A 14,576-nucleotide genomic window follows, 5' to 3' on the forward strand; every position below is an offset into this window, starting at 1 on the left:
GAGAACAAGAGAGATTAGACGCATTTTGTCAATTTTTTTTTTTTTTTTTACAATCTCTATGAGAAGAACAAAAAACTCAATCTCTAGGGTGAAAAGAAATGAAGATTTATTTGTAGAATTTTAATGAAGAAAAATTTAACTTATTAATAAATAATAAGAAATTTGGATGTTGGTTACAAATTGTTGAAAACGAAACTGAGCATTTCTAGGCACAAACAGGGGTTGTTGTGAGTTCACCAAAAATACCTGAGAGTTTTTAAGTGAAAACTGGGGAAGGGAGGAGAGTTATTTTTGAACTGAGAACCCTAATGCTGCTTAAATATTCATAATTTTATACATAACTACTTTAATCGCTATTGATAAACATATGAGACTCATTTTTTATCTTCAGATATTTTCCCCAGTCAAAATATTGTGTATATGTTCTTTAAATTTATGTTATGCAAAATATAAATATAAGCACATAATCAGGCATGAATAGCATGTGTGAATTATTTAATTTAACCAGGAATTTTCGTATACTTATAAACCTAGTTTCAGTTAGGAAAATATTGGTGTCGGACGTAGAAATTTTTCTGACCATTTATTTAAGCATAACTAGTTTTTTGAAATTTAATTTAAATGATTATTTTTAATTGCATTTAAAATGTTTATTTGCAGACAAAATATTTTGCAAAAATCTCCTCTCAGTTTTACATAATATAAACTTTCAGCCAATTTGGTGTCGGACGTAGAATTACAAAAATGCCTTATATGAAAAAATCCCTAAAAATTAAGTTTTGCTGTTAAAGTGCAATTTTTTTGTATATAACTCTTCTAGAGAGTTCTGAAAAGCATATTTTAGAGAGAATCTTTGAAAAATGCGACAATGTAAGTATCAAACAGCCATTCTTAAGTCGTATAAAAAAAGTTACTCGTAAGAACATGGTCATAACAACCTGATTTGAAGCCTCAGAACTCTAATTAATTTTTCTTTTGTTGCATATTTTTGTTATTTCCATACACTTCAGATAATTACCTTTCCATTGATACCAAAATTGTGAGAAAAAGATTATTTTAAAATTCTGCTACCTTTTCCCCTTTTCTGTGGACTTGCCCTATTGCAATTTATAACAGTTCGTCAAAGATGTAATCTGCACTCTTTTATTTGAATTCCTATAGGTATCAAATGATTCAATTAATATTATTTTTTTAACACTAGAACGACTGACATTTTCTGTATACCTAGAAAGACTGAAGGGGCCAGTGTGGCCCCTACCCATTTTTGGAGTGAATTCTTTTAAAACTTCTTCCTGAGGGAGTCCACATGCCTGATACACCTTCTTTCATGACTAAATAAAAACTTAGTACTTAATTATTTTTAGTTTTTCTCTCTATAATGGACAAAAGGTTGAATTAGTTTTCCTTTTTAAGAGCAATGGCCACCGTTAGGATGGTAAGCAGTCGGTACTGTTTATAGCATTTGGATATCCAACCAGCTGCATAAAGAGGAAGTTACAGGTTAAACTAGAGTGAATGGCATTTTTTTATGCTGCAACAATTAGGAGAAAGGAAAAAAATAAATTTTTTAATTGTCAAAATGCTTAGGGGCCACTGTGGCCCCTCCCGTCTTTCTAGGTATAAGTATCAATATTAACAGTACTATGAGGCGAATGATTAAATGATTAAACAAGCATTCAAATAGTGTCATAAAATGAAAAGTCAGAAAATTCCATTAAGTTCCGTCAGATATTATCCGAGTTATTAAACAACAAACTACGCGAGGGGCCACACAGGCCCCTCCGTCTTTCTAGTGTTAATATTGATTTAAAACTGGTTAAAACACTTTATTATGATTTTGTTGATTTTTTAAGAATTAGTAGTATTTTTAAAAATCTGGTTTAAATGAAAGGCATTTTTTAATGTAAAATCGTCATGAGAAACAAGCAAATGTTGGTAAAATGCAAAAAAAAAAAAAAAAAAGAGTCCTGTTGAAAATAAACCTTATTAGTTAAGGCAAAAAGAAATTTTGCAATTTTTTAGATGTGAATAATTTTCCATAAGAAAACTACACACATTAGTAATATAAATGATACATGAATAAGTTCAAACTCTTGCCCAAGTTACAAACAATTCATAACGTAGTTAATTTAGCTCACTACTTTTCTACTACACCAAATTTCCAATAATAAATCGCATATTCAAAACACTTCAGGTAATTTGTAACTCAGAAGGTCTTTATGGTGGGGAAAAAAAGAAGTTACTCTTAAAAATATCGAAAATTCCTTCGAAACACATTTTTACTAATATGCGGTTTAATAATAAAAAATACATTTTACTAAGATAAAATTCAACATTTTTGTACGTATATTGTCAGTTACATAAGTTACCCTTAAAAACCTGTAAACATTCGTTGATAAAAAGATACTTTTCAATGAGCGAAACTCTGTATTTTTCTACTATTGAGATAGGGAGAAAGTTGCGGAACGACACAAAATGGAGGATGCTGGAGTGTGTCGCCACTTAAGAGACGGATCGAGGGCTTTAGGGTAAATTACAGGCTTCAGACAGTTTATGGTGTTATGTAATTTCAGAAGAATAGAAAAGAAAGCTTCCCACAAACACGATGAAAAATTAGTCACTCACTAAGCGTCAAAGCAAGTCATAAGTTACGGCATTTGTTTGTTTTACCTTTTTCATCCGCCATTAGACAGTAGCTGCAGCGCCCCCTATAGTTTATTGGAGTTGCGAATTGATTGAGAAGCTGCAATTTGCTGCAGAAGTAGAGTGAGAGATGTATTTACCGATCCATGCTTAACTTTTCGAAGTAACTACTACTACTGCTGCTGCTGCTGTTGCTGCTCATTTTAGGGGATACAAGAACCAACCTTTTTAGTGAAAAATAAGTTCGAATGCGGAGGAGAAGACATCCGACAAAAGCTTGGTTTATCTTGTGCGAGACAAGTGTAACATTGGTACGGCAGTGCGCTAAATTAAGCTTGATGTGAAACTATGGCACTAATATTCTACTGCACTCGTGCACATTGACAAGTTTACTATTACTACTACTTCGATATAATGTTTCAAGTTATGTTATTTAGATCATTGGGGACCGACAGTTTTAACTGATTTAGAACCTATGAGACATAAATTGACGAAAATGTTTTACCGATGAACCACTCCAGGGTCATGACCGGAAGTCGCACTCGGACTCATGGAGTGGGAGTTTTAACTATCAATTAAGCTTGATATTAAACTATGGCACTAATATTCTACTGCACTCGTACACAAAGACAAGTTTACTAATACTACTACTTCTATATAATGTTTCAAGTTATGTTATTTAGATCGTTGGGGACCGACAGTTTTAACGGATTTAGAGACTATGAGACATAAATTGACGAAAATGTTTTACCGATGAACAACTTCAGGGCCATGACCGGAAGTCACACTTGGACCCATGGAGTGGGAGTTTTGCGCTCTACCTACTATATCGCTTTTAGATGAAGTAAGTAATTAATAAAATATACTTAGTGAAAGTTTAATAAATAAACTTTACATTAGATGATTAGCCCTGAATCTGGTGCAGATCACGAAAAATGCTTTATACTTATATGATTAAAACGGTTTTCTTTAAATTGAAGCTCTATTATTGTTTCATTGTTATTGTTGTGTTTCATAACTAATTTATAACGGTTTTATTTATTTTATTGTTAATATTAATAATAGCTAAAAAGATGAAATCTTGAACTTTTCCCATCACTTGCGGCACTTCAAAGACGCTTTTATATGTGAAAATAGCATATGAGTAGTGTAGGCCAATAAGAAAAGATTTTGAGTAACTGATAGTAGTCACTTTAGCTGCTACGAGGAAACCCATTGTACAGATAAAGTCGAAGAAGTGGTCAGGGCTATGATCCGCGCTTATAGTCCAATTTGACTTTTTTTCATACTTTTTGCACTTGTCACACAAAAAAACAGTAACCCTTTTAGCCAAAAAAAAAAAAAAAAAAAAAAAAACACGAAAGCGCACTTAGTCATTTTAGCGCAAAACACAAAAGCACAATTGTCAGTTTTGTGAAAAACACAAAAGCATAGTAATCGCCTTGGCACCAAACACCAAAGCATAATTGTCAGTTTTGTGTAAAACACCAAAGCACAGTAGTCACTTTAGCACAAAAAGCTATTACTGATCCGTTTTACTATTACTGTCTGTCGACAAATTGTTGAGAACAGACTTACACCACTTTCGCATGAAATGGAATGAAGTCCAAAATAATTTCTAATGGGATAAGCAAAAATTATACAAAAATTGACTGGCACCACTTCAGCTCTCAATCGCTCATACATAAATCGAAATGAACATATGTATTTTTTTCGCATAAGTTATACTTTTTTCCATTTTTTCCCTTCCAAATCAAAAAATTTAAAAATTGAAAATTTTGCACAAAAGCGCTCAATTTAAAACAAAAAACAACCCACTCATCAGATAGTAAATACGTTATGGCTTTGACTTAAATGAAGATGTATTACTTGAAGGAGAATACGAAATCCTGCAGGCTTTCCACGGTATTAGATCTAATCGGAAAGCTTTGTTTCGGCCTTTTCAAGTCTCTCGGGGCAATTAGAGAAATCTGCAAAGGGAAGACTTGAAAGATTTTAACTCGCGAAGTAATTTCGAAATTAATGCATCGTAAATCCCTTTGCGATATAAGTTCAGGAACTTCTCCAGAACACTACTTTGGCAAGAACTGGAAATGCGTTTGCTTCATAATATTAATTTTAGATCATTCTAAACGGAACTATCGGTAAAAGCAAAGCTGATTTTGTTCTTATGTTCAAAGTTTTCGCTACCAAATGGTATTAACACTTTATTTTGTTAGCATTTGCTTGAATCATTTCGCAGTGAGTTACTCGCTTAGTGTTACAGTAACTTTGGTTTGTATAACTTTTCTGATAAATTAGATATAAATCTTGGCTGTATTGTGTAAATATTATATCTATTATAATAACATATTATTGTCCAATAGTTAAACACTATTTGACAGCATTAGAGTTTAAATACGTTTCAGTCAAATATTCCGAAATAGTTATGAATATTATAAAAATACATTCCTGTTCAAGACGGGCGCTTTTTACTTCCTTTTACAAAAAAGGAAGTATTGTATTCGCGAAAAAATTTTCACTCAAAAATCGGCCTTAATTTCCATTTTTCTCACTCCCGAATGAATGTTGAGTTTTTTTTCGACTCGACCACACGTGGATGTATGCCTAGGAACCTACAGACACCCGAAATATCCATTTTGACGATCCCCGAGTTAATTACAACGAATTTTCTCGTGACGTTCGTATGTACGTATGTATGTGCGTATGAGAGTATGTGTGTATGTGCGTATGTATCTCGCATAACTCAAAAACGGTATGTCCTAGAAAGTTAAAATTTGGTACGTAGACTCCTAGTGGGGCCTAGTTGTGCACCTTCTCTTTTGGTTGCATTCGGATGTTCTTAAGGGGGTCTTTTGCCCCTTTTTGGGGGTAAACATTGTTAATTTCTATGTAAACTCAAGTGGTGTTATAATTTGTCGGACACTTGGCAATATATCGCCAGTCTTTTAGTCGCCAAGTTTTGTCGCCAACTTGGCGACAAATTTGGCAATTTTTTTTAAATTTTAAATTTGGTTTCAATTTGACCACTGTTGGTGATATTATGAGGAGTCATTCCATTTCAAATCAGGCAGGCAGGTAACAACGAGCTGATGTGTGCATCACATGACTTCCTTTTACACCAATTTAATGCTATTTCCCTATTATTGCAATTTTAATGGGATTCTCTCTCTAACTCTTTAAATATCACTAGCAATGGCCACATTGAAAGCAGATTTAAAAAAAAAAAAAAAAAAAAAATCGCCAAATTTTTCGCCAAGTTGGCGACAAAACTTGGCAACCAAAAGACTGGCGATATATCGCCAAGTGACCGCCAAATTATAACACCACTTGAGTTTGCATCGAAATTAACAATGATTTCCCCCCAAAAAGGTGCAAAAGACCCCTTTAGAAACACCCGAATGCAACCAAAATAGGAGGTGCACAACTAGACCCCACTACGAGTCTATGTACCAAATTTCAACTTTCTAGGACATACCATTTTTGAGTTATGCGAGATACATACGCACATACGCACATACGCACATACGCACATACACACATACGCACATACATACAGACGTCACGAGAAAAGTCGTTGTAATTACCTCGGTGATGGTCAAAATGGATATTTCGCGTGTCTATACATTCTTAGGCACTTTTCCGCATGTGGTCGAATCGAAAAAAAAAACTCAACATTCATTTGGGGGTGAGCAAAATGGAAATTAAGGGCGATTTTTGAGTGAAAATTTTTTCGCGAATACAATACTTCCTTTTTTGTAAAAGGAAGTAAAAAGTGTCATATGACCATCACCGATTTTTTTGAAAAAAATACAGTAGTTACAACTAAGGGACATATGAAATATCCCAAAAGGATTTTGCAAGAAAATTTTTTTTTTTCTTCAGTTACAGCCTATTAAAATTCTGCACAAAATCCGCCATTTTGGAAAAAAACCGGCAAAACACTCCATTTCAAATGGACATTATTTCAAAAGTATTTAACCTATTTAAATAATTCTTTTTTCTAAAAATAAATAAGGACCCATATATCCTCTAGACATCGTTTTTGAAAGTTTAGTTAGGTTTTTTGATAAAGAAAAAAAATCATTTTTGTCGCGAAAAAAACTGCATTTTTACCGATTTTATGATTTTTTTTCTCCATGAAAAAAAAGTTTTTTTTACTAAACGGAGATGGCAGTCTAAAGCCCTTATATGATAGTTTCATAACATATTTTATTATAATCCTTGGATGCATACAGCCTCGGAAATAAAATTTGAAATTTTGAAAATTTTCAAAAATTAGCGATTTTTGAAGTGATTTCACTCAAAAAACCCATTTTTTAAAAATCTAAAAATTAGTTCATTTGAACCCCATATAATGCTTAACAAGTGGGTAGACATCGCATCCCGTATTTTTTCCCATAAAATGTTTTATGATTTTTTGAAAGTGACCTTATCGCCCATGGCATGCATGTAAAATAAAAATTTCTAATAATTTCAGTAACTGAAATTCTGGTTATATTAATGCCTAATAACTACAATAAAGGTGCCCTTTATCAGGAACAACTAAAATCTTACTAACTTTTAATAATATATCAGTAACAAACCGCTGTTGATGACCTAGTCAATTCGTCTTTTTGTAAGACTCTGTGTGTAGCCTTAAAGCCCACTTGTTAAGCATTGTTCTTCTATCTAAGATAGAAGAAAGAGCCTTTGGTGATTATATTAATGACTAATAGCTACGATAATGATGTACTTTATCAGAAACAGTAAAAATCTATATATTTTTTATAAATATTAGTTTATTTTGTCTCCAAAGCTATGCATTCACCGTTACTTTCATATGCAGCAACGAATCATATTTTTTCTCTTTCAATTCTCTTTCTCTTCAACTCAATTACGCGACAGGGGAAACCATCAAAGGGAAAAACAATACAATGCATTTAAAACGATTAATTTTAATTTCGTGCTTTGGTTGAGATTGGCGAATGTTGTCACATAATTTTTGGATCCTACCTCGTATGATTACTTTTATACGTAAGAATATGTATATTAAATTCATACCGCAAAACTCACTTGTAGTTTAAGAATTTAAAAAGCCCACTGTTTTATGGGAGAAATAATTAATTGAACATGGTTGTAAGTTGAGGTAACCAAACAGATCTCACCAAAGGTAGTTATTATAGCCAGGGATCCAATTTCTAACAAAAGAAGGTCAGGATCCCTATAGTCTTCAGAACTTATTTTATGCTTAAGTGGCCTGAATTCGGTCAAAAATACAAAAATTTGAGTGAAACAAATAAGGAAGTATGGGATCTCAGCTCCCATAACAATTAGGCGCTGATCAGCAGAAAAATATATTCATTTAACAAAGTACAAAAAGACGAATTGACTGGGTCATCAGAAGCGGTTTGATACTGCTACATTATTAAAAGTTAGTAAGATTTTAGTTGTTTCTGATAAAGGGCACCTTTATTGTAGTTATTAGGCATTAATATAACCAGAATTTCAGTTACTGAAATTATTAGAAATTTTTATTTTACATGCACGCCATGGGCGATAAGGTCACTTTCAAAAAATCATAAAACATTTTATGGGAAAAAAATACGGGATGCGGTGTCTACCCACTTGTTAAGCATTATATGGGGTTCAAATGAGTCAATTTTTAGATTTTTAAAAAATGGGTTTTTTGAGTGAAATCACTTCAAAAATCGCTAATTTTTGAAAATTTTCAAAATTTCAAATTTTATTTCCGAGGCTGTATGCATCCAAGGATTATAATAAAATATGTTATTAAACTATCATATAAGGGCTTTAGACTGACATCTCCGTTTAGTAAAAAAAACTTTTTTTTTCATGGAGAAAAAAATCATAAAATCGGTAAAAATGCAGTTTTTTCGCGACAAAAATGATTTTTTTTTCTTTATCAAAAACCCTAACTAAACTTTCAAAAACGATGTCTAGAGGATATATGGGTCCTTATTTATTTTTAGAAAAAAGAATTATTCAAATAGGTTAAATACTTTTGAAATAATGTCCATTTGAAATGGAGTGTTTTGCCGTTTTTTTTCCAAAATGGCGGATTTTGTGCAGAATTTTAATAGGCTGTAACTGAAGAAAAAAATTTTTTCTTGCAAAATCCTTTTGGGATACTTCATATGTTCCTTAGTTGTAACTACTGTATTTTTTTCAAAAAAATCGGTGATGGTCATGTGACAGACCCTGCCTGATCTGAAATGGAATGGCTCTGAGAGTAAACAATTGAATCACTTTTAAAATTTCCAATAGTGGGAAAATGACATTAAATTGGAGTAAAAGGAATTCATGCGCACACATCAGCTCGTTTGTCTTACAGAATGACAAGATGTACGCATTCTTCAAGCATACTAAAAAAAGGAAAGTCTACATGCTGAAAAATAGTGAAGAGATAGATGTGTCAATATTCATCAGCTCTAAAGCTGCAAAATTCGTGTTGCACATTGATGTAATAAATTTGCAGTACGTCTTATTAGTTACTTCTAAGGGAACAGAGTTTCAATTTTGTTCTCATAGGGCTTTTAAAGGACTTAATTGGGCACATTGTCAAGTGGAAACAAGTGCCATAAAAAGGTTAAAATAGTTTTCGAAAAATCTCCGCAATTTATTAAACATTCAGCAATTGTTTCTTCTCTTCAGTTTTAAAATTTGTTCTCATGATTTTATTCCAGGATTTACTCTTTATTTTTGTAATATTTTCAAAAACGCGATTCACGATTTTTCACATTCGTTTGTTTAGCAAGGTGCTGACGATATAGTCAATTCGTGAAGATTTTTACTAGTCCCTCAGACTCTTACTAGTATTAAAGAGGCGCAAATGCAAAGGCCTATCCGCTTTGGACTTATATTCCCTATACATCTATTTTCCAACACTGTGATAAGATTCTTTGTAACTCTGAAATACGTACATCTAACGTCCTTGTAAAATTCAAGCGATATTTTCATTACGCATTTTAGGAGAATGAAGAAATGAAAATGTAGTGAACAATGAACGCTATCTACTGGAGTTTAGGGTTAATCCATTGGAGAGTCAAAATTTCAAATATTGAAATTATCACCAAACAGGCAATGGCTTCGTTCAAATGTAGAAGCAATATTCATCCGTCATACCTTTTCCGTTTCATTAAATGAAAAACAAAAATAAATTTTAAATGCTACAAAGGTCTAACACCGTAAAGAATTATAAAGAAGGAAATTGTGAAGGAAGTAAAAAATTAACCATCTAACAAGAACACAGAGCTAATATGCAACTGGAGTGCGCTCTTCTGTATTCAAAAGACAGAAACTAGCTGTTAACTTAAGGGGAAAGAAATGGTCAAATAAGAGATGGGGGGGGGGGGGAGGTAATATTTGACATCTTTCTCGCCGAAGTTTAAAAAGTTTAAAATACGTGTTTAACTAAGTTCGCGTGCTTTAGACCTTTGTGCTCGGTAAGAAGTAGTGGTCAAATCCGGTTTCATGTACGCAGCAAAAATATAACCCTGTTAAGTTAAATTGTAGCTCTGTGTTCGAAACATATTTCAGAACCCGTTCAGAAAAGGGAGACATTCATCCTGCAAAAAGTAGTAAATGTAGACAGTTTAATAGGAAAGGGGTCAAAATTATCTGCCGCACCCATCCACACTGCATTGAAAATATGCTATCAATTCCCACAAAACCGAACCAGATGCATGTGGCAAAAATTGGTATTTGTGCAAAATAATGCATACTTTGATCCATTTCAGAATATAAATATACTGGCAGACATCACACTACTCACAAAAAATAAAAAATAAAATAAAAAATCAATTAATTTGAATTTTGACATCTTGAATTCAAATTATGTTTTTCGCAATCACGAGTGTGTGTATGTAGGCGCGTGTGTTTGTGTGTGGGGGTATGTGTGTTTCTGTGTAGGGGTTATGTGCATGTGTGTTTGTGTCTGTGTACTGGCATAAGTGTGTGGGTAGTTGTGGGTATGAATGGGTGTGCGTGGGGGCGGGGTATGTGTATGTGTGTGTAGTTGTTTGTGTCTGTGTGCAGGCATGAATGTGTGAGTAGTGGTGTGTATGTATGTGTATGTTTTTGTGTGTGTGTATGTGTAGGTGTCTGTATGTATGCGTGTGTGTATGTGTATGTGTTTGTGTATGTGTGTACGTGTATGTGTGTGTATGTGTGTGTAGTTGTGTATGTAGGACATGGATGCAACCTGGAGACGACTTTCGCTATAGGAGCAGCATCGTGAGGAGCCGATCGACGGTGATGTTGCGTAGGGTGGCGGTGGGAAAATAAAATGATAGGACGCCAAAAACAGTCAAATAAAAGCAATAAGCAATCGTGATTGCTTATTGCTTTACGTGATTTGACTTGAAATGTGAAGCCTGCACAGCATATTTTTATCCACTCAGAAAAGCGGATATGTGCTGTATGAACGTAAAAATCATGAAACTAAGTGATATTTCACATATAAACCAAGTGAAACCACATAAAATTTCTGCATCCCACTAGTTAAATTATTCGCATTATTTTCTCCCCCAACAAATTCCGAAAGTAAAATAAAGGCTTTATGTGCTAATTTAGTATGTCTTTTTGTTACTTACGAAGTTTCTGACCCGACTTTACCACGCTAATGGAAAAGAACTTTTATAAAGTTAGTTAAAACTTGTTTAAATGAAAAAGACTAAAAGGAAAGAAAACTTTTCTAAATGCCAAGAAGAACTAATACGAAGGATTAAATAAACTAACGACGAACGAGTTACGACATTAATGTTAAAGTTAGAGAACATAGTAGGACAAAATTCCACGAAAATTTCTATCTGAGCACCAAAATTTCAGTAAAAACAGAACTATAAATATTGTATATCATTTAAAAGCTTGAAATACATATATTTAAAGTGCACCAAGTTAAGTTTTAATTTATAATTTTTCGTATTGAAAATAAGCCGTAACAGATGACTACTGTTTGACCACGGATTATATGGAATTTGGCAATCTGCCAAGTAAAGACTATTCTATCTGAATTAATCTAGCAGGGGAGAAGGGAAAATAACGATGGGATTTTGATGCACGCATTTTATAATGTCACTAGTGCCTTATTCATTTATTTTATTCTCTAAAATAAAATGAGGGAAACCAAAAATAGTTACCATGGAAATAACAAAAAGAAAAGAAAATATTTTCATTTTGTTCTGGGACGTAAAAGCAAAATAGTAAGCTCAAAAACTTTGTTGTGAATAAATAAATCAATTACTTTTTGCAGTGAGAATATAGATCAAATATACTTAAGATTAAAAAAATGTTGATGAGAGCAAATTTTCATTTTTACAAAACTAAGGCCAAATAATAGAGAGGCAAAAGTGCAAATCTGTAACAAACCAACTAACACCCCTATAAACTAATTGATACTTCCATTTCCGCCCATAAACCGGATATTAGCCTTTCCATGTAATCGATGGTCAAACAATATGTCCTTTCCGGATTTTTTGGGGGAAATTTGGTCTGTAGCAATCAATTTTTTCCCTAAAAAAAATTCTAACCAAAAGGAAAAAAAAATGTTAGTATAATTTGTTATACCCATAATGTAGTCTTATACTGGAAATTTATACCCAAAAATATCTTTATAGTGTTTTCGTTCAGAAACAATCTTAAAATCAGCTTATGAATGTCAGTCAGTTCCCTTAAAAAATCAACTTTTTCCCCTCAGCATGAAAATTATTGGGGGAAATTCATATTCTTTGCCTACATTAGGAGTACTTAAATGCTGAATAAGTAGAATTGGAAGTTTACAACCGGAACACTAAAAATTCCTCGGTAACTGACTGACACACTTGATACGGTAACTGACTGACATTCAGTTTAACTTCAAAATGGCTGCAATGTCATTATTTTAATACTCCTAAAAACAGAATTATTTTAATTTTAGCCTTTTTAATGATATCAAGGAACCTTCCTGAAAACAGAATTATTTTAATTTTAGCCTTTTTAATGATATCAAGGAACCTTCCTGAAAACAGAATTATTTTAATTTTAGCCTTTTTAATGATATCAAGGAACCTAACTATTTTCATTTTTAAGAATAACATATTCTATTGATTTTGTTCATTATTCATTCTTACTTAATTTAGTAACGCTTGGACCGAAATTTCGAAAATATTTGCTTAGTATTCGAAACATCAATTCAAAACAGAAGAGGAAAGCATTTTAGTCAGTACAGCCAAAAGAAATTTACAATGCCACGACTTTCACAGGGGGAAAAGAAATTCAGAAATATGGAAAGTGACTGCTAGTAAAGAACATTTCTAAATCAAATTTAATTCAATTCGACAATTTTTAAAAAGTAAGTTGAATTTTCCTACCTCCATTATTTATGAGAAAAAACCTTACTGCTAATGAATTTAAACGCACTTAAACTTAACGAACGTATTATTGATTTTTGTGTTTTAATTACGCCTCTTGAAATACCACTTCATTTTATTTTTTTCTGAGAAGTTATTTCCTAAGTGCTCTTAATTTTATTCATTAATTTTTTTCTATAAACGTCAAAATTTAGAACTTTAAGCATGCTTTCTGGAACATGTTAGAAATTTAATTGCTTTTTATGGTGCGAGGGGTTTGTTGAGAATTTAAACTTCATGCTTTTGTTATTTAAATGATGAGTATAAGTTCCAAAGAAGAAGAATATGGTAATTACTTTAAAGCAACTTTGAAATGTTAAAATTATTTCGGAAAAGTCTTCGACTTGAAAACTAACATGCGTAACTATTATGCGATACACACTTATAACGAAGAGAGAAGGACAATATAATTTTTAATTCCTTGTAAATAGGTTTGGCTTACTTTGGTTTTTATCCTGTAAAAATTATTTCGGAAAAGTCTTGGGCTTCAAAACCAACATACGTAACAATTATGCGATACACACTTATAACAAAGTGAACAAGGCGAAATAATTTTTAATTCCTTGTAAATAGGTTTGGCTTACTTTCGTTTTTAACCTGTAAAAATTAATCTTTCTCTTTTCTGTAAAAATTAATTCTTTAGTGATGGAATCTATAATTTATGTTTTTGACAGTTAAAGGAAACAAGCCGCTAAACAAGAAAAAAATTAAAATTTCGATTGAAAAAAAATTGCAAAACACACAATTAAGCTATTAAAAAGTAAAATACTCTGCTAAATAAAAAATAATGGATATTAAATAACATGATTAGTTTCATTAAGTTAATCCGAAAACTAAATGAAACAACATAAATAACTGCATAAAAATGCAAAATAATCCGCTAAATAAATACATAAATCGATTGAAAAAAGTCCATAAAAATTGTAAAGAAATCACACGTGGAAAACACATGGCTTTCTTATATGCTTATTCAATAAACAAAATAATTTAAACTCTACTAGAATGGGCGCGGGTATTCATGGACGCGCTTTACAAATAATGATTCCAACTATATACATTTGTTAACGAAGTTTTATTTTGTTTATGAATTCGGAGACGCTTTCAATGTTTATAAAGTATGGTAAATATAGAGAAAGTCGAATTTAAAAAAAAATCATTTGTTCTTTTGCCTATAGATATCTAAAATTGAAATTAAAAAAATAAAAAAAAAACTAAATCGAGCTTGTAAAGGAACAAAAACGAGGTATTATAATAACTCAGGGGAGTAAAAAAAAAAACTTTTAAATTCTTACGTTTTTGTTCGTTGATAAACGTGATAATGAAATTAGAAAAAGTTTTATATGAATTCATACTGCAAATTTAGACAATGGGGTTGCTTTCTACAGTTAAAGAGTGCTACTTTTAGTCACTGAAATTGATCGAATAAGAAAAAAAAAAAAAGAAAAAAAATCAAGGAGCCAGAAAAACTTTTATTTTTCCAACAGTTATTTTTATTTAATTTTTTTTAATGTCCAATTTTGCAAATCAGGCGTGGTCTTTATGACG

At 32.1% G+C, this 14,576-nt stretch overlaps 1 protein-coding gene across 1 annotated transcript in view; it reads right to left on the minus strand.

Moving 5' to 3' along the window:
• Window positions 1–2,793: 2,793 nt before the first annotated feature.
• The window catches only part of LOC129224242 (alpha-glucosidase-like), a 198,144-nt gene continuing 186,361 nt past the window's right edge, over window positions 2,794–14,576 (minus strand). The window contains exon 6 of the mRNA XM_054858667.1: window positions 2,794–2,831. Within this exon, the coding sequence (XP_054714642.1) occupies window positions 2,794–2,831 (38 nt within the window). The remainder of the gene's footprint in view (window positions 2,832–14,576) is intronic.

The sequence above is a fragment of the Uloborus diversus genome, chromosome 6 (assembly GCF_026930045.1).
Source record: "Uloborus diversus isolate 005 chromosome 6, Udiv.v.3.1, whole genome shotgun sequence".
Lineage (NCBI taxonomy): Eukaryota > Metazoa > Arthropoda > Arachnida > Araneae > Uloboridae > Uloborus > Uloborus diversus.